Below are 19796 nucleotides of genomic sequence, written 5' to 3' on the forward strand. Positions count from 1 at the left end.
CCAGAAATATCTCATTTACATAAGTATTCACACCCTTGAGTCAATGAATGTTAGAATCACCTTTGGCAGTGATTACAGCTGTGAGTCTTTCTGGGTAAATCACTAAGCGCTTTGCACACCTGGATTACACATTATTCTTTTAAAAATTCTTCAAGCTCGGTCAAGTTGGTTGTTGATCATTGCTAGACAGCCATTTTCAAGTCTTGACATAGATTTTGAAGCCAGTATAAGTAAAAACTAACTAGGCCAATCAGGAACATTCAATGTCGTCTTGGTAAACAACTCCAGTGTATATTTGGCCTTGTGTCTTAAGTTATTGTCCAGCTGAAAGATGAATTTGTCTCTCAGTGTCTGTTGGAAAGCAGACTGAACCAGGTTTTCCTCTAGGATTTTTCCTGTGCTTAGCTCTATTCCGTTTAGTTTTATCCCTCAAAAAACTCCCTAGTCCTTGTCGATGCAGCCACCACCATGCTTAAAAATATCAAGACCGGTATTCAGACCGGCACTCACTTGTGTTGGATTTGCCCCAAACATAACATTTTGTATTCGGGGCATAAAGTTGATTTCTTTACCACATTTTTTAACTGTTTTACTTTAGTGCCTTGTTGCAAACAGGATGTTTTGGAATAGTTGTATTTCATACAGGCTTCATTCTTTTCACTGTCATATAGGTTAGTATTGTGGAGTAACACTGTCATATAGGTTAGTATTGTGGAGTAACACTGTCATATAGGTTGGTATTGTGGAGTAACACTGTCATATAGGTTAGTATTGTGGAGTAACACTGTCATATAGGTTAGTATTGTGGAGTAAAACTGTCATATAGGTTGGTATTGTGGAGTAACACTGTCATATAGGTTAGTATTGTGGAGTAACACTGTCATATAGGTTGGTATTGTGGAGTAACACTGTCATATAGGTTAGTATGGTGGAGTAACACTGTCATATAGGTTAGTATTGTGGAGTAACACTGTCATATAGGTTAGTATTGTGGAGTAACACTGTCATATAGGTTAGTATTGTGGAGTAACACTGTCATATAGGTTAGTATTGTGGAGTAAAACTGTCATATAGGTTAGTATTGTGGAGTAACACTGTCATATAGGTTAGTATTGTGGAGTAACACTGTCATATAGGTTAGTATTGTGGAGTAACACTGTCATATTGGTTAGTATTGTGGAGTAGCTATAATGTTGTTGATCCATTTTCAGTTTTTACTCCTATCACAGCCATTAAACTCTGTAACTGTTTTAAAGTCAATATTGACCTCATGGTGAAATCTCTGAGCGGTTTCCTTCCTCTAGCAACTGAGTTAGTTAGGACGCCTGTATCTTTGTAATGACTGGGTGTATTGCTACACCATCCAAAGGGTAATTAATAAGGCATTGGAAAACCTCCCTGGTCTTTGTGGTTGAATCTGTGTTTGAAATTCACTGCTTGACTGAGGGACCATTCAGATAATTGTATGTGTGGGGTGCAGAGATAAGGTAGTTGTTCAAAAATCATGTTAAACACTATTATTGCACACAGAGTCCATGCAACTTATTATGTGACTTGTTGAGCACATTTTTACTCCTGAACTTATTTAGGCCATAACAAAGGGGTTGACTTATTGCTTCACGACATTTCAGCTTTTCATCCTGAATTAAATAGTACCGTGTTGTAAAAACATAATTCCAGTTTGAAATGATGGGATATTGTGTGTTGGCCAGTGACACAAAATTCAGAATGTGGAAAACCTCATGTGGTGTGAATACTTTCTGAAGGCACTGTAGGATATCTGCTTCAGGAATGGCAACAGCGACTGTAGACAGTACAGCAAACAAATACAGTACTGAAAGTGATGAGATCCCAACACTTATAGCAAATGTCTAGACCACACTAGCCCACATCCTGCGAAATCTTGTTCCTGTTCCACACTAGCCCACATCTGTAATGGGATTCTTCTGTTGAAGGAGAGGCGGACCAAAACGCAGCGTGGTTATTGTGATACATCTTTAGTAAAGATGAAAATAGAACAATATACAAAAAACAAGAAACCGTGAAAAAAAAAATGAAAACAGCCCTATCTGGTGTAACAAACACAAAGACAGGAACAATCACCCACAAACCCCAACACCAAACAGGCTACCTAAATATGGTTCCCAATCAGAGACAATGACTAACACCTGCCTCTGATTGAGAACCATATCAGGCCAAACACAGAAACAGACAAACTAGACACACAACATAGAATGCCCACTCAGATCACACCCTGACCAAACAAAACCTATAAACATACAAAGCAAACTATGGTCAGGGTGCAGAAACTGTTTTGAGGTCCAATAATAACCAATCATGTTTACCTACAATATTGAGAAGCCCTTTGCTTTTTATTTGACTAATTGATTCTTGCCGGGCTTTACGTTGATTAAGGGTTGTTGTCTTTGTTGTCGCCTCTTTCTCTTTTTGTTGTCGCCTCTTTCTCTCAGTACTGGGATATAGTGTTCACCTCATCTTGTCTGAATTTGTTCCTGAGGGCATCAAAAGACAGCCAACACACACAGTCCATCTGACACCACCATTATGTGCTAGACTACACAGACAGAGAGAGAGAGAGAGAGAGAGAGAGAGACCCATATTTATGCTTATTTATTTTATATTGTGTCCTTTAACCATTTGTACATTGTTAAAACACTGTATATATATCATATGACATTTGGATTGTCTTTATTGTTTTGAAACTTCTGTATGTGTAATGTTTACTGTTAATTTTTATTGTTTATTTCACTTTATACATTCACTTTATATATTATCTACCTCACTTGCTTTGGCAATGTTAACACATGTTTCCCATGCCAATAAAGCCCCTTGAATTGAATTGAATTGAGAGAGAGAGAGTGGGAGAGAGGGGGAGAGAGAGAGAGAGAGAGAGAGAGAGAGAGAGAGAGGGGGAGAGAGAGAGAGAGAGAGAGAGAGAGAGAGAGAGAGAGTACAGGTATTTTAGAAAAGGTACGTAGGTAGGTATTTCACTTTATACATTCACTTTATATATTATCTACCTCACTTGCTTTGGCAATGTTAACACATGTTTCCCATGCCAATAAAGCCCCTTGAATTGAATTGAATTGAGAGAGAGAGAGTGGGAGAGAGGGAGAGAGAGAGGGGGAGGGAGAGAGAGAGAGAGAGAGAGAGAGAGAGAGAGAGAGAGAGAGAGAGAGAGAGAGAGAGAGAGAGAGAGAGAGAGAGAGAGAGAGAGAGAGAGAGAGAGAGAGAGAGAGAGGGGGGGGGGAGGGAGAGAGAGAGAGAGAGAGAGAGAGAGAGAGAGAGAGAGAGAGAGAGAGAGAGAGAGAGAGAGAGAGAGAGAGAGAGAGAGAGAGAGAGGAGGAGAGAGGGGGAGAGAGAAAGGGAGAGAGAGAGAGGAAGAGAGAGAAACCTTGGGAACAAACTGAAATTTGGCTAAGGCTTCTTCTGTTCATACTTTATCAGGGAACACAAATAACCCTCCTCTTAAGGCCAGCACTCAACACGTGACAGATGTTGTGTGTGTGTGTTCCTCAGGACCTGTGTGGAGTGTCATCTACAAGCAGAAGACGAGGCCACAGAGGAGTGTGTCCAAAGGTGCAGCGTCCCTCATGTCTTCGTCAACAATTCCACAGGTTAGTTACTCCTGTCTGTCACGGGTAGCCGAATCATGACGGATAAGATTCAAACACATTTTGTGAAGAGTCAAATGAGAACTTGCGAGAGAGAGAGAGAGAGAGAACATCAGAAACAGCATGACACACACCTCTCCAGATTGTACCACTTGTTTTAATCAAATGTGTGATTGCTAGGCTTGATGCCAGACTATGTCTGCATCCCACAATGGTACGCTGTTTCCTTGCCAACCTCGATGAAGAAGTTCCTGGTGGGAACTTTCTCTTGTCTGGCCCTTTCTCTTACCTTTTTAATATGATCGCCCCACGTTGTTTGCCCCGCGTGGGCAGTAAACAGACTAGCATGTAAAGTTCCCCCCTGGGTCAGAGATCTGGAGGTATGCCGGCCCGTCCTCCATCAAGTGTCTCTCTGTGCCCCTGTCTTCACTCTCTCTCTCTCTCTCTCTCTCTCTCTATTCAACCCTCTCCATCAGAACACTGTCTGAGTCCGGTGTTCATCAGACGCTAGACAAAGGGGAACATATTATTTACCATGGGGCTATTGTGGTGCGGGTCGAAGATACAAGGGACTGACTCTTGCGGGTTTGTTCCTTTCAAGGGGAGCTTATTTTGAACCCGCTCACACTAAATGCAAGCTGAGCGGTGTATCTGATCATCGCACCGGATCTTCAGGACTCAGATGTGAAATGCAATGGTGTGACACGCGCACACACACACACATTCACACAACATAGATCTTGGCCTTTGATATGGGAATCATATTGGCAGCAGAATAGAGAGGAGGGTGTCCTCTTACGTCCTCTTACAATGCAGAGGGAAGTTGATGTATGGCGTTTTTTCATTCATCCCATCTTCATAGCCGGTGTACGTGTCCACATTCCTTTTCAGAATACGATGAGAGCCGGTCCACGCTGTGTACCCTAAAGAGTGAGAACAACTGCTTCATCTCTTTCAGTGTGGTGGCTGGAGACGCAGGGAGCACTGTGTATAATCTAAAGATGTACGGTAAGAGAGGTTTCTGAACGTCACATGAAAGTACGAACGGTGAGAGAATGAAGGTCGTTCATGCGAAGGAACGAGGCCAGAGGTTTAAGCGAACGTAGACCGTCATGGTGAATCATTTTTATACAGTCCTTTGCGGAAGTAGCGAGTGCAACCGGTAAAGGGGCTTAGTGAATCTGATGGGGCCGGGCATACAGTAAGTCCGTTAACAGGCAGAGGTGAATATCTCAGTGGGAAACATAATTGTTTATATTTGTTATTACCTTTATTTAACCAGGCAAGTCAGTTGAGAACGAATACTTATTGACAATGACGGCCTACACCGGCCAAACCTTGATGACACTGGGCCAATTGTGCGCGGCCCTATGGGACTCCCAATCACAGCCGGTTGTGATACAGCCTGGAATCGAACCAGGGTGTCTGTAGTGACGCCTCAAGATGCAGTGCCTTAGATCGCTGCGCCACTCTGGAGCAAATGATGAGTCTGATCACTGTAATGATCAGACTCATCATGTGACCAATATAAAATATATATTCATAACATTAGCATAAAAGTTCTCAATTTCTATCACAACCAGGGTAACGGTTACTCTAATAATCAACGAATTTATCTCGCTAATTGTGCTAAGAAAACTTGCTATTACAATTACACCTCAAAAACGTGTCTCTGTAATGACTACGGACGTAACTGTGTGTGTCTCTCTCTCTCTCTCTCTCTCTCTCTCTCTCTCTCTCTCTCTCTCTCTCTCTCTGTCTCTCTCTCTCTCTCTTCATCCTTCCAGACTGTCCTGAGCCCCCCAACATAGCTATGATAGTACTGGGGGTCTCTCTGTCCATTCTCACCATCGGCCTCATCCTGCTGGGGGTGTGGAAGCTGTTGATCTCAGTCCACGACCGCAATGAGGTCGCCAAGTTTGAGGCCGAGAGGGCAAAGGCTAAATGGCAGTCGGTAAGATGGTGTCCTTGTCCTCTTTTGCTCTGTCTCATGTCAGTTACTTTGAAATTCTTGTATAATTTACTGTTAAACAGTTTTTTTTCTTTCTCCACAGGGTACAAACCCTCTGTTTAGAAGCTCGACATCAACGTTTAAAAATGTAACTTATAAAAGTGCAGGGAGACCGAAAGTTGATATTCATTCAATGGATGGCTACTGATGATGACATCAGCCTGTATATGTAAAATATTTACCAGCAGTTGAGTGCACTGGAAGTCCGTTAAGGGCAGTTGTGGAGATGTTTATGTTGTATAGTATCTATCTATATGTGTGTGTGTGTGTGTGTGTGTGTGTGTGTGTGTGTGTGTGTGTGTGTGTGTGTGTGTGTGTGTGTGTGTGTGTGTGTGTGTGTGTGTGTGTGTGTGTGTGTGTGTGTGTGTGTGTGTGTGTGTGTGTGTGCGTGCGTGTGCATGCAAGAGTGTGTATGTGTGTGATGTAAGGACAAATTGTAATCACCACAATGTGCAACATTGTATCACTCCATAAGGTCTGGATCATCTTCAGGGATGCTATCTCATATCAGCAGACAGACAATGGAATGTCTAGCTATGAATCATCTCTACATGAAATGACTTTGATTTTGCTGCTCTTAAAGTTGTCTTTGGTACAAACGCTCTGCTGAAACTGAACACTGGATTTTCCCATTTAGGTTGTTACAGATGTAGGATTTTAATTTGATCACCCTGTTGCAGGAGAACTTTCCTGCAATGCAGGAAATGCTAAACGTGTGGTGTATTTGAGGTTTAAAAAGGTTTCTGAAGTTTGTAATTTCCACTTTGAAATGTCAGATTTGTCCATTAATTGTAATCCACATAATAATTTACATTTCTGGTTGCTGCAGGGTTATTTTCTTGATGTAGCAAACTGGCTCAAATTAAGAACCTACATCTTTACTTTTTTTCGTAGACTTTGGGTTGGGACATAGGTAGCCTAAAACTGAGAATAAGCTGAGTAGGCTTGATACTACTGCAATAATGTTTCATGTTTTTTTTTGTGTTATGAATGTTTTGCTTTGGGTTTTGAGTCGAGGCTGAGCCTTGAATTGTGTAATCTTGATTGGAATCATTTTGAGAAGAATAATTGACTAACTTTAATGTATGGCGCAAAAATAAAGTTGAACTTTTGAGTTGTTGCCACATCATCATCTTCGTCATGTTTTGATTTGTTATCGTTGAGTGTAAATGATGTAAACCTATTGTTGAGTATTATTTGAAATAGACTATTAATGTTCTTCTAAAACGTGTGTAGAAACCATAAAAGCCGACCCCCGCCCAAAAATTGTCTGGAAGAAATATAGGCTATGCTGCCTTTTACTACCCCGCAGAGACCTTGGGCCGTGACGTCGCGATTACCCAAACTTTCGGAAAGTTTTTCAGGAGAAAAACAACCACGGAATGTTCGAACTCCTGCCTTTTTATTCAGCAACTTGTCGTCGAAATGAGAGTATATTTATCACGCTGTACAGAATTTTCAGGAGTGCTCTTGTTAATCTTTGCAATAGTCTTTATGAATAGCTGCGACTGTGTGATTCAAGACGATGTGGTGTTGGAGAAAAAAGATCTTTCCGAACTCTACAGTAAGTTCAACTCAGACTGCATCGGACATCGAAATGTGTCCACTAGTAGCCTACTGTTCAGTTTTATTTCAAGAATTATAAATGATAGGTCAGTCATGCAAGTCAGGACAAGAAAGTCTACAATAAGAAAGACTCTTGTGTACGCAAAAGTGTGGTAATACTGTATGTGCAAGACAAGATATTTGCATAGGCTTCTGTAGGCTACAGCGCTGCGCCGCTGGATGCATGGCGAGATGCATCGTATTATTCTCGGTTTCGATTATGGAAAAATACAATGAACAATATAAGAAAAGATAGTTGAATTTTTGTGTCATCTGGGAGTACTGCAAAATGGTTTCGTAAATAAGAACATTTTGCCCTTTTTATGCATGATCAATTAATGAATGGACTCATCATGTGACCATCAGGCTTCTGATGCAGATTGGAAAGGTCAGAAAGAATAAAACGTCAACATTGATGCTGTTATGGGTAGAGGGACGGACAGATTAGGGTCAAGTAAAGGTAACCATGGGTAGACTGTTTGCACAGTATAGCAACTGTAGGCTGTAGATGGCATGTTTCCCTGGTATAGACAGGAGAGAGCTCAAATTGGGTCATGGAATTATGCCAAAGGAATGACGGGAGGACACACATTTTTATTGTATGTTAATTTAACATTTATTTAACTAGGCACACATACACAGAGAGAGAGAGAAACAGGCTCAGATATGTTATTTGGTTGGGCACAGAGAGTAGGCCTGTCCATGACCTAAACTCCAGTTTCCAGTCTCATTGAACTTTAAATGTTTATCGGATATGACAATCTAGCCTAGTGGTAATGTTGTTATAGTAATGTTATTATGCGTAGGCGTAATAATACAATTTTAGCAGCCTATAAAAATTCGCCCTTGTTTCAGACATGTGTATAGGCGAATGACACGGATCGGCCCCTGAACAATTAACAGTTCGGAACAATACGTGCATATATTATGAAGATCATTTGTGAATTTTTTGTGCGTTTTGGATTTCGGGCACGTTTTTTTCGGCTGTTCGTGCACACAAAACAGTCCCATCATCTGTCATTGGTCAACTGTAGGGATTCTTCAATAAAGTGTTAGTTGCCATTCAAAAATATATGACTCGCATTCATGGCATTTGTTTACTTGAGAAATACTGCACCAAACATCATAGTTAGATTTAAAATTGCGCAACTAAGATCTCGATAAAAACGTCAAAATTAATGACAGATGTGTTTTTTTAAATTTTTTTATTAATTCTGACTGTTTTGAGGAAGTATATATTGGCTATGGCTTCTCAAGTTGGACAAACAGTACCTTTTCTCGTTTTTCAAGCAAAGGTCTTTTAAGGGAGTATGCGAACACACTCGTTCAGTCCAGCAGAACCGTGCTCAAACACCAATATTGGTGTCGTAGAGAGGTAGAGAGCATAGTAAAGTTTACAGTAGAAGATGCTATTATTCTTCCCCACTACCCTACATTTCCACCCATCAATCCCTCTATTCCCAGACAAGGGTCTGTTCATCATGGAGAATAGCCAGCTGAAGCGCTGCATCTCCTCCTCCTCCTCTAACCTGGTCCTGGAGAGCTGTGAGAGGCCCACCCGCCATATGCTGTGGAAGTGGGTGTCTCGCCACCGCCTCTTCAATCTGGGTAGCAGCCTCTGTCTGGGCCTGAACATCAGCGACTCCACCCAGCCCCTGGGCACCTTCGAGTGTGACTCACCCCTCCGGACCCTGTGGTGGAGATGCAATGGGAATACGTTGTACGGGGCGTCCCAGCTGAAGCTGTCCGTGGCTGGACGCCTGGTGGTGGTCAAGAGGGCCAGTTATCATCAGTGGCGGAGGTACTCTACACCGGGGGAGGGGCCATGTGCCTATCCTTATGAGGGTAAGTCGTCAACATTAGTGACGCGTGAGTCAGCTGTTTGTTCACCTGTCCGCAATTGCTAATAACCCATTCGTAACCGCCTGACTATATATGATACATTTGAACATCTGAGGCTCGCACCCTAAGTCGCAAATATAGAAAAAGCGCTGTACAGTCAGAGAAGGTGGAACGATTTTTTTGACAGGCCTTTTTTAGATGGGCATATGTCATTGCTTATCATTAACTTACATTTTGGTAGACTATTTTTCAGTCAAGGAACTTGTCTATAATTCGATATGTGCAGCTTCTCTTCTGTCATTACTTGTTGCCCTAGAAGACTAAATAAACCATTGCTCATCAGAATAATGTCATACATTTATAGAATAAATGCAGCAATGTAGTTGACATCGATAAAGTTTGTTTTCTCTGTTCTCTTCTGTTTCTGCTGCTCTTGCAGAGCTAAGACATTTAGGGACCGGGGAGAAAATGCCATTTTTGACCGGTTTTAAGACCATTCAAAGCTGTTAAAATGACCCAACATGTTTTTGATAAGATTTCAGTTAGTTTTGGATGCATATTCTATGTGGTTGAAATTCTATCAGCTTCTGTTACGCTGATAAAGATAGCACCTTTACAGACGGTTCCTAACTGCGCATTCATTCTCTCAAAATGCTGAATGAAATACATCATATTTCTCCACTCCTGTTTACACTTGGTGTTAGGGCTAAGAATTGCCAGGGACTTCACAATATGCTATTATCAAATAATTTCCAATTTTATTTGTCACCTGCACCAAATACAACAGGTGTAGACATTACCGTGAAATGCTTACTTACAAACCCTTAACCAACAATGCAGTTAAAGAAATAGAGTTAAGGAAATATTTACTAAATAAACTAAAGTAGAACATTTGATAAAAAGTAACACGATGAAATAACAATAACAAGGCTATATACAGGGGGTGCCGGTACCGAGTCAATGTGCGGGGATACAGGTTAGTCGAGGTAATTTGTACATGTAGGTAGAGGTAAAGTGACTATGCATAGATAATAAACAGCGAGTAGCAGCTGTGTAAAAACAAAGTGGGGGTGTGTCAATGTAAATAGTCCGGGTGGCCATTTTATTAATTGTTCAGCAGTCTTATGGCTTGGGGGGTAGAAGCTGTTAAGGAGCCTTTTTGACCTAGACTTGGCGCTCCGGTACCGCTTACAGTCTATGAGAACAGTCTATGACTTTGGTGACTGGAGTTTTTGGGCCTTCCTCTGACACCGCCTAGTATATACTGTAGGTCCTGGATGGCAGGAAGCTTGGCCCCAGTGATGCACTGGGCCGTACGTACTACTCTCTGTAGCGCCTAGGATGCCGAGCAGTTGCGGGTCAGGATGCTCTCGATGGTGCATATTTTGAGGATCTGGGGACTCATGCCAAATCTTTTCACTCTCCTGGGGAGGAAAATGTGTCGTCGTGCCTTCTTCATGACTGTTTTGGTGTGTTTGGACCATAATAGTTTGTTGGTGATGTGGACACCAAGGAACTTGAAACTCTCGACCCGCTCCACTACAGCCCCGTCGATGTTAATGGGGTCCTGTTCGGCCCTCCTTTTCCTGAAGTCCACACTCAGCTCCTTTGTCTTGCTCACATTGAAGGAGAGGTTGTTGTCCTGGCACCGCACTGCCAGGTCTTTGATCTCCTCGATACGACATGTATTGCGATTCCCACGGTTTTATATGTATTGCAATTCAATACCGTTCCAAAAATATTGCTTACGATAAATCGTCAAAAATAGTATCCCGATATGTAACCGTATCGATCCCCCCCCGTCACTATAGGTGTATCGTTTTACTGCAATAAATAATTAATTTTGCAGAAGTTAATATAATTAGGCTATGAGAAGTTCTCGACCTACAGTGAGTGTCCAGGTCAGCTGCTATCACATTTAACCTATCTGAACAATACAGTTCCCTCCGACATTTTTCCAAAAAAGCATTTGGCAATCGGTGTGTTTTTGGCGCTCTACGGTTATGCCGTAATGTTTAGGCTAGCCTACGCACTAACGCCAGATAAAACTAATGAAAGACCAACCTCATTGTAGCCTATACATATGAGTTGCATAAGGATGAGACATTGATGGATTTTGAATGCATCGTTTTCCCTTTATTCAACCCGCCGGCCATCCACCCGTCCGCCATGCACGCAATATTTCATGACACTAAACCCACCCGCCCTGCGGATATAACTGCGGGGCACTGCGGGTTATGAGTCAACCCGCGCACCACTAGCATACGTAGGATATTATAGTAGTGACATGCACTGACTGACCTCTTTCTACACAGACAGTTTCATTGAGACACAGTTGGTTTGATATTAATGCAGCCATGCAAATGCTGCTCATCCCTTCCATAAGAAAACAAACAGACTGACTCACTCTATAACCGTGAACGTGAGCCCAAAGAAGGTGGTGGTGACAATGTTTTTCTCTGTAGAGATCCACACACTGTTGGGTAATGCCCACGGCATGCCTTGTGCCCTGCCGTTCAAATACAACAACAAGTGGTACTCGGAGTGCACGGCAGAGGGGCGCGAGGACCACCATCGCTGGTGTGCCACCACCAGTCGATACGACCAGGATGAGAAATGGGGCTTCTGTCCCAGTCAAGGTGATGCACACACACACACACACACACACACACACACACACACACACACACACACACACACACACACACACACACACACACACACACACACACACACACACACACACACACACACACACACACACACACAACAGTATTGTTGTACAGTGTGGGTTTGATCGATTTCTTCTCTCTCGATACAACACAACCATGATCATATTCAAATGTCTTTGTCTCTGCCTCCAGAGTTGAGCTGCGATACGTTCTGGGACTCGAACCAGGAGAGCCGTGCGTGTTACCAGTTCAACCTGTACACCATCCTGACGTGGAGCCAGGCCCACTCCTCCTGCCTGGCCCAGGGAGGAAGTCTACTCAGCATCACTGACCTCACTGAACAGATGTACATCAGAGGTACATAAAACTATTTTATCACTATATTTAATAGTTCTATCTAAATATTAAAAACTTTATTTGAACTTTTAGTCAGGAAAGGAGACAAGGTGGGTGGTATGGTCTGAGCTACACATACTGTATAAACTGTATAAACTATAAACTCTTGGGTGCGGTATTATGCCTTAAAACGGACTTGTGCTCATAGTTTTTGTTATTCAGGTTGGAGAAAGTACAAGACGTTTTGACCAGAGGTAGTGGTGTTCATGCGTGTGGTTCTGTGTCTTTCAGAGCGGTTGGCTGACGTGGGGGTGATGGTGTGGATCGGACTGAACCACCTGAGTGAGAGAACAGGGTGGCAGTGGTCTGATGGAGCTCCTCTGGCCTTGGTTAACTTCACCTCAGGTAAGACACTTGGGCTGCTCTACAACCTTTTCTTTCCCACTCCAAGGCCCAGATTCCTCCTTTAAGATGTGAATGAACAGCATTAGCGTTAGTAATAAGAGGTAATAGCTTCATGTAGCCCTCTGAAGTGGAGTTTCTGGCCATTTTGCTCAGACCGGTCCAGTCCATTTGTATCTCAGCAGGGAGAATCAAGAAGTTCCTGCTGTAGCAGTGGTGGGAGCCAGAAATGTGTGTTTGAAACTAGGCCAACGTTTCTCCCTTTCTACCTGTAACTCCCCCGTTACCTGTGTTGGTCTCTCCCAGGCCTATCATCCAGCCCTCTGCAGGACAACAGGCAGTGTGGAGTGTATAACTCAGCGTCGGGGGGGCACCAGTGGCAGAGTCTGTCCTGTGAGTCTGCTCTACCCTACATCTGTAAGAAGACCCCCAATGACACCAGGAGAGCTGAGCCTCTTGGTAAGACGTCAATGGTCCTATATGTTTCATATTGTGGCCCTAACCTGGTCCCCTATCTGTTTGTGCAAAACAGTGTTTGTCATGACAATGAGTGACAGAGAGTTGGCGCGATAGCACAAACAGACTGGCGCTCAGTCTATTGTTGCCTTAGTGCTCAGCCATTGTACTACAAGAAATGATTCATAATCTGCACTGTAACATAAAACTGTAAGTTATACAGTAATTTGGGGTATTTTCAACAGTGAAATACTCTGAAATATTTTGCTGCAGCATACTGTAAATGATGGTGCATTGTGTGAAAGTGTTGTGGGCGGGGAAAGAATTGCTGTATTTCGAAATGGTACTGTAATTCCAACCCACAGAATACAGTACCGTACCTAAGCTTTGGAGCGCCAAAGTTGGTGCATGGTACTGTTGTTTCTGGCTAATTAACATATTCTGAGGTGTGCCTTGTAAAAGACTATACTTGTTGCACCTGGAAGTGAGAATGCTGTAGCAGTTTAACTCCTATGTGGTTATAGTGCCCCACAGTCGGGGACAGATACAGAAGGGGACACATTACAGTCACTGCCAGTTTGGAAGCCTTTGTTAAGGCCTCTAGAAGTACACGTGATATAAAACACCAAATTGTAATTCATATACTGTAATGTGTAAACACGTTACCTAGCAGCCAACCTGCTTGCTACTGTAAAATGCTGTGAAATAGAAACCCCTCCCCTCAATGAATTTCATGAATTCATCCATTCATTCATCAATTCATTCATCCATTCATTCATCAATTCATTCATCCATTCATTCATCAATTCATTCATCCATTCATTCATCAATTCATTCATCCATTCATTCATCAATTCATTCATCCATTCATTCATCAATTCATTCATCCATTCATTCATCCATTCATTCATCCATTCATTCATCAATTCATTCATCCATTCATTCATCAATTCATTCATCCATTCATTCATCAATTCATTCATCCATTCATTCATCAATTCATTCATCCATTCATTCATCAATTCATTCATCCATTCATTCATCCATTCATTCATTCATTCCGATTATGTTAGCGTTCACTTTTATTTTGTTACAGTATAATACAGTATATGTTAAGGTATTATACTGTGTGTTATTACACAGTACTTGCTTTGATACTGCATTTATGTTACAGTAGGGGTACTGTCATATGACGTACAGAATTTGACTTGCCACCGAGCTGCCTGTAAGCTACTCTCAGATTCACAGTAACCTCTTTACATTGTGGTTTAAAGGCGGTGATTACATGTAGAGGCTGATCAAAAGGTCCGTCTGGCTCGAGGGCCTAGGGAATTATTAACCTGCATCCCAAATAACACCCTATTCCCTATATAGTGTGCTACTTTTGACCAGGGCTCATAGGGCTCTGGTCAAAAATAGTGTATTATGTAGGGAATTAGGGTGCTATTTGGGACTGATGCACAGAGTTTGGTTGTGTTTGGTCCTTGAGTCAGCTGTCTCTGTCTGGCTCAAAAGGGCTTGGTGAGCTATCCCATTTGTCATATTCTTATACACAGTCTCCAACTAGTACTTGTTAACAGTTCTGAACAGCCCTTTCTAATAGGTCAAACGCAATAACCATGAGCAACGTTTGGCTGTTTGTTTTGGTTGATACGGATGACTCAATCGTTTTTGTCTGGCTCGAGAGTCGTCTGGTGAATTATCCATCTGTAATGTTCCAAAACGATGTTCTTCCCATCAAGAACTGTTGAGTGGTACTAAAAAACCTTCTCTAACAGGTCAGCATTTGGGCGCAGCTTGGATGTTTTTTTCCTGATAGTCGTCTTGTTATTTATCCCAGTGACAGTAGAAGTTCTGAGTCACTCCCAGTGAGTGATGTCGTTTGAATGATCCTACGAATAGAATGGGAGAGGAGCTCCAGCTAGCAGCTCAACAGCTGGGTTCCACCTGGAACATGAACTCTTGACCTCGGCTTCTTCCACGCTAGGCTATAACAGGGCTATAACAGAAAACATAGGTTGGGTACGATTCAGTAGGCATGGCACTGGAAATGTTTTCAAATGGAGGATGAGCGTTCTTATTAGAGAAGTTTACAAGTAGTACACCTCCATTTGAGAATGTTTCCTCCTAGGACCGAACTTCCATTTTCCTTTCCTCCATTTATATTTCTCCAGAGTGATGAACGTCACTTGGAAGAGTTGGCAATGCGAGATTACTCTTTTGTGTGTATGCATTGATATGTAGGCTACGTGTGCCTTTAAAAAAAAAAAGGTATTTAGTTCTGTCCTTGAGCTGTTCTTGTCTATTGATGTTCTGTATTATGTCATTCTGTATTATGTTTCATGTTTTGTGTGAACCACAGGTATTGTAACGGCTGCTTTTGCAACAGCTAATGGGGATCCTAATAAAATACCAAATACCAAATACTTGGGCCTTTTCTCTCTTTACCCCTAAATCTTAGAATGACAGGTGCTAATGTTTTTGTACTGAATTGGACCGTTACCTCTCGTCTCCTTTCCTCTCCGTCACCCTCCCCCAGATAACTGGCAGTACTACCGCACGGTGTGTTCCGAGGGCTGGCTGGCCCACAACCGTTACTGCTACAAAGCCCTGGCAGAGGCTGAGGCAGGGAGCTGGGAGGACTCCTCCACTGCCTGTAACTCGATAGGGGCCAACCTCACCAGCCTACACTCGCTATCTGATGTAGAACTGTTGCTGGGCCTGCTGGCTAACGGTGAGTCTGGATCTGGGGTTCTATATTCTAGTATGTGGTATATAGTGTGTTCCCTGTTCTGGGATAGTGTGGACATCATAAAGGATCATGGGACGGTGTATAGTGTGTTCTCTGTTCTGGGATAGTGTGGACATCATAAAGGATCATGGGACGGTGTATAGTGTGTTCTCTGTTCTGGGATAGTGTGGACATCATAAAGGATCATGGGACGGTGTATATAGTGTGTTCTCTGTTCTGGGATAGTGTGGACATCATAAAGGATCATGGGACGGTGTATAGTGTGTTCTCTGTTCTGGGATAGTGTGGACATCATAAAGGATCATGGGACGGGATATAGTGTGTTCTCTGTTCTGGGATAGTGTGGACATCATAAAGGATCATGGGACGGTGTATAGTGTGTTCTCTGTTCTGGGATAGTGTGGACATCATAAAGGATCATGGGACGGTGTATAGTGTGTTCTCTGTTCTGGGATAGTGTGGACATCATAAAGGATCATGGGACGGTGTATAGTGTGTTCTCTGTTCTGGGATAGTGTGGACATCATAAAGGATCATGGGACGGTTGTAACGCTCGTCTTAAGAAGACGACCAAACATGTTCATGAATTATTTATTCAAACTGAACACTGAAACAAAATAACAAAATGGAACAAAACGAAACAACTCTGTCTGATGCAGACACAAAACTTAAAACAACAACCCACAAAACACAGGTGGGAAAAAGAGGCCTAAGTATGATTCTCAATCAGAGACAACGTTAGAAAGCTGCCTTGAGAACCACACCAGGCCAAACACAAAGAAATAGAAAACATAGAAATAAAGAAACTAGACTGCCCACCCTAGTCACACCCTGGCCTAACCAAAATAGAGAATAAAAACCTCTCTATGGCCAGGGCGTGGCAACAGTGTATAGTGTGTTCTCTGTTCTGGGATAGTGTGGACATCATAAAGGATCATGGAAGGGTATTGTCTTTTAGGTAGTTGTTTTTTCACGTTGACAAATCAACTAAGTATGTTGTGTGTGTGTGTGTGTGTGTGTGTGTGTGTGTGTGTGTGTGTGTGTGTGTGTGTGTGTGTGTGTGTGTGTGTGTGTGTGTGTGTGTGTGTGTGTGTGTGTGTGTGTGTGTGTGTGTGTGTGTGTGTGTACATTTACATATATGTGTGTACTGTAGTCTCAGGGTCTGGCTCAGAAGTGTGGATCGGCCTGATAAAGAAGCTATCGTCCTCAGCTGTGGAGTGGTCAGACGGCTCCCCAGTCGACCTCACTCTCTGGCACATGCACCATCCTACCCATAGCAACACTCAGCTCTGTGCCAAGACTGACCTAACGGTACAGTCAACTGAATACTTTTCACGGATGTCTACAGTTTGCTGTTGGTACGTCAACTTTATTTGACTGAATAAAGTAAATTACTCAAATATGTGTGTGTGTTTGTCCTAGGAGGGGAACTGGCTGTTGGCACCATGCGATGAGAAGCTCCCTGCAGTGTGTAGGAGAGCAGGACTTCTGTCCCTACTCCCCACTGAAGCATGGGACGAGGGCTGTCCTGAGGTAGGCACACACACACACACACACACACACACACACACACACACACACACACACACACACACACACACACACACACACACACACACACACACACACACACACACACACACACACACACACACACACACACACACACACACACACACACACACACACACACACACACACACACACACACACACACACACACACACACACACATAGATGATCTGATAAGAAACCCTACAAGATATCAGCGCTGCATATGTCCTAGCCCTGAGCAGAAGAATGCATATCTGCCATATCCATGGAAGGTGAAATTGAAATTCAACATAGCTCTCTTATCAATCTTAACCCAACTGTTTCCAGAAGAACTTCATGGCACCATGCATGGTTGATTCCTTACGTCCTTTGTCAGACAGAGGATCCGTGGAATGCTGTGTGGTCAGAATAGTGGCGTTCCACATATCCAGACAAGCATTAGCATTACAGCGAAAGTGCCTGGTTGGCTTCAGATCCCTGCTTAGGGCGAGTCTGCTCTGCATTCAGTACAATGAGCTGATTCAACAGCTAGATGACGTATTGTCTGACTGTCATGTGGTGTTGTGACCTCTGTTTACGAGGACATAAGCAGATTGACTCATAAGGGCTGTTTCCCTGTTCACCATGTCCTAAAACGGACAGGAAATCGCCCTGGAGGTGTAGTATCAATATGCACTCAAAAATATGGGACATCACAGAATAAAGACTGTTTTCAGAGACTGTATTTGATTATATTCAGGCCACGTTGTGAAATTCACACAATCACCCGAGCTGTGTTCATTGACAACGAACGGCCTCAGTTGGAAAGGGATTTGACAACATAAAGAGAGAATCTCCTTCGTTGCGGAGGAACTGGTGTTCATTCCTTCTACACGTGTCGGCAAGTGTTGGCTGCGATTGGTCATCGTGTGTGTATGGGGAGGTGGGAGTGAAATGTAGGACACTTGTCCAAACACTACTACTTCCTGTCCCTAAGACACTTCCCAAAGCCCCTTCCCCAAGGCCCCTCCAGTCCTAACAGATGGGCCCAGTCATAGCCCTAACCCCCTAACCCCCCCACCCTCCGTTCCCCTAACCCTAATCCTCCACGTGTGTTTGCTTGTATTAGCCACTGTCGTCTACTGCTAATTCCAAACTATGCAGGCTCTTACTGCCAGAATGTTTGGATTGTAACCCAATCCAGTCAGCTTGGCCCGGCTCTCCTGAGCTTGTTGCTATTCTTGTCCACCGGCCCAGACTCCTTTCAGGTGTCTGTGTGTATAGACATGGAGTAATGTGTGAGTCTGGCTCCCACCTCTAGTCGATCTCCTCCAGTATATTCAGCGCCTTGTCTTGGCTGCTCTCACTCCTGGATGGTGTCTGCGGTAGAAACATTCACGCATATAATGTTTTTGCATTTGTTTTTTAAATTAATTTGATCAAACTTAGATACAGACGTAGGACCTTCATTCGATCACTCGTTGGTTCCCTCGCATGTACCTGCACGGCAGGAAATGCGAACTTGTAGTGTATTCGAGGTTAAAAAAGGTTTGCAAAGTTTGTCATTTCCACTTTAATTTCAGACTTAACTTGCCGTAACAAAAAAAAACAATGGATCAACCCCCACAGACAATGTCTTTTGATTATAATCCACATAATAATTCACGTTTCCTGCTGCTGTGCAGGATTATTTTCCTGCTGTAGCAAACTGCCTCAAATGAAGATCCTACCTCTGTATCTCTTCCCCACAGGGCTGGAAGCGGAAGGGCCGCTCTTGCTACATGGTGACGAGCCACGAGCAGAGCTATGAAGACGCTGTCAAGGGTTACTACTGCAAGGCTCCTCTGGTCACAGTGGAAAACAGGTCTGATTTCTGACTTGGACTTCTCACCTTAACCATTTCGTGCACACCTTAAATGGGAACTCCCATATTTCATAGTGACAAGAATACATTCTTATGAATGATTGTTGATTTCTCTCCATGGCAGGTTTGAGCAGGCCTTTCTGAACAGCCTGGTGAGTGAGATGGGGGCCAACGGTAGCGTCTTTTACTGGACGGCCCTACAGGACCAGGGTAACCAAGGAGAGTACAGCTGGCTGGGGGGACACAACGGATCCACCCTACCCCTGCTCTATACAAACTGGAACAGGCATCAGCCAGGTAGGGAAGGGAGACGTGGTGGGGTGGGCTGTAGCGTCCTATACTCTATGTTCCAGGTAGAAGTTGCCCCTTAGCCACAGATCCAGGGTCAGATTACCCAGCAATGTATACTAACGGCTCTAACGGCTCTCTAATCAGTAGGGTAAGGAAACCAATCTGACCCTGGAACAGTGGATAAGGACAAACGTCAACTTACCCTGTGTCAATAAACAATAGTCTCCCGTGTAAAGACCACTGTTTTGTCGTAGTGGACTGAGTGTTTCCTCCATTCACCTCTGCTCTCCCAGACCACTCCACTGTCAACAGTCTTCCCTCTCTTCCCCACTGGCATGTGGTCTCCATCACACAGACCAGCTCCACTTAGACAGCAATAGGGCTGAGACAGAACAGA

At 43.3% G+C, this 19796-nt stretch overlaps 2 protein-coding genes across 4 annotated transcripts in view; both read left to right on the top strand.

Moving 5' to 3' along the window:
• LOC118363758 (integrin beta-6-like) overlaps nt 1-6775 on the top strand; it is an 18391-nt gene extending 11616 nt beyond the window's left edge. For all 3 annotated transcript variants that reach the window (XM_052488600.1, XM_052488598.1, XM_052488599.1), the window contains 4 exons: nt 3541-3638; nt 4527-4643; nt 5423-5589; nt 5690-6775. In XM_052488600.1, the coding sequence (XP_052344560.1) occupies nt 3541-3638; nt 4527-4643; nt 5423-5589; nt 5690-5794 (487 nt within the window). In that variant the 3' untranslated portion in view covers nt 5795-6775. The remainder of the gene's footprint in view (nt 1-3540; nt 3639-4526; nt 4644-5422; nt 5590-5689) is intronic.
• A 161-nt stretch (nt 6776-6936) lies between these two features.
• Nucleotides 6937-19796, top strand: part of pla2r1 (phospholipase A2 receptor 1) — a 26173-nt gene continuing 13313 nt past the window's right edge. The window contains exons 1-11 of the mRNA XM_052488597.1: nt 6937-7210; nt 8716-9096; nt 11559-11732; nt 11958-12122; nt 12393-12506; nt 12810-12962; nt 15499-15693; nt 16865-17022; nt 17134-17244; nt 18996-19108; nt 19233-19405. Of these exons, the coding sequence (XP_052344557.1) occupies nt 7072-7210; nt 8716-9096; nt 11559-11732; nt 11958-12122; nt 12393-12506; nt 12810-12962; nt 15499-15693; nt 16865-17022; nt 17134-17244; nt 18996-19108; nt 19233-19405 (1876 nt within the window). The 5' untranslated portion in view covers nt 6937-7071. The remainder of the gene's footprint in view (nt 7211-8715; nt 9097-11558; nt 11733-11957; nt 12123-12392; nt 12507-12809; nt 12963-15498; nt 15694-16864; nt 17023-17133; nt 17245-18995; nt 19109-19232; nt 19406-19796) is intronic.

This window comes from Oncorhynchus keta, chromosome 30 (assembly GCF_023373465.1).
Source record: "Oncorhynchus keta strain PuntledgeMale-10-30-2019 chromosome 30, Oket_V2, whole genome shotgun sequence".
Classification (NCBI taxonomy): Eukaryota; Metazoa; Chordata; class Actinopteri; order Salmoniformes; family Salmonidae; genus Oncorhynchus; species Oncorhynchus keta.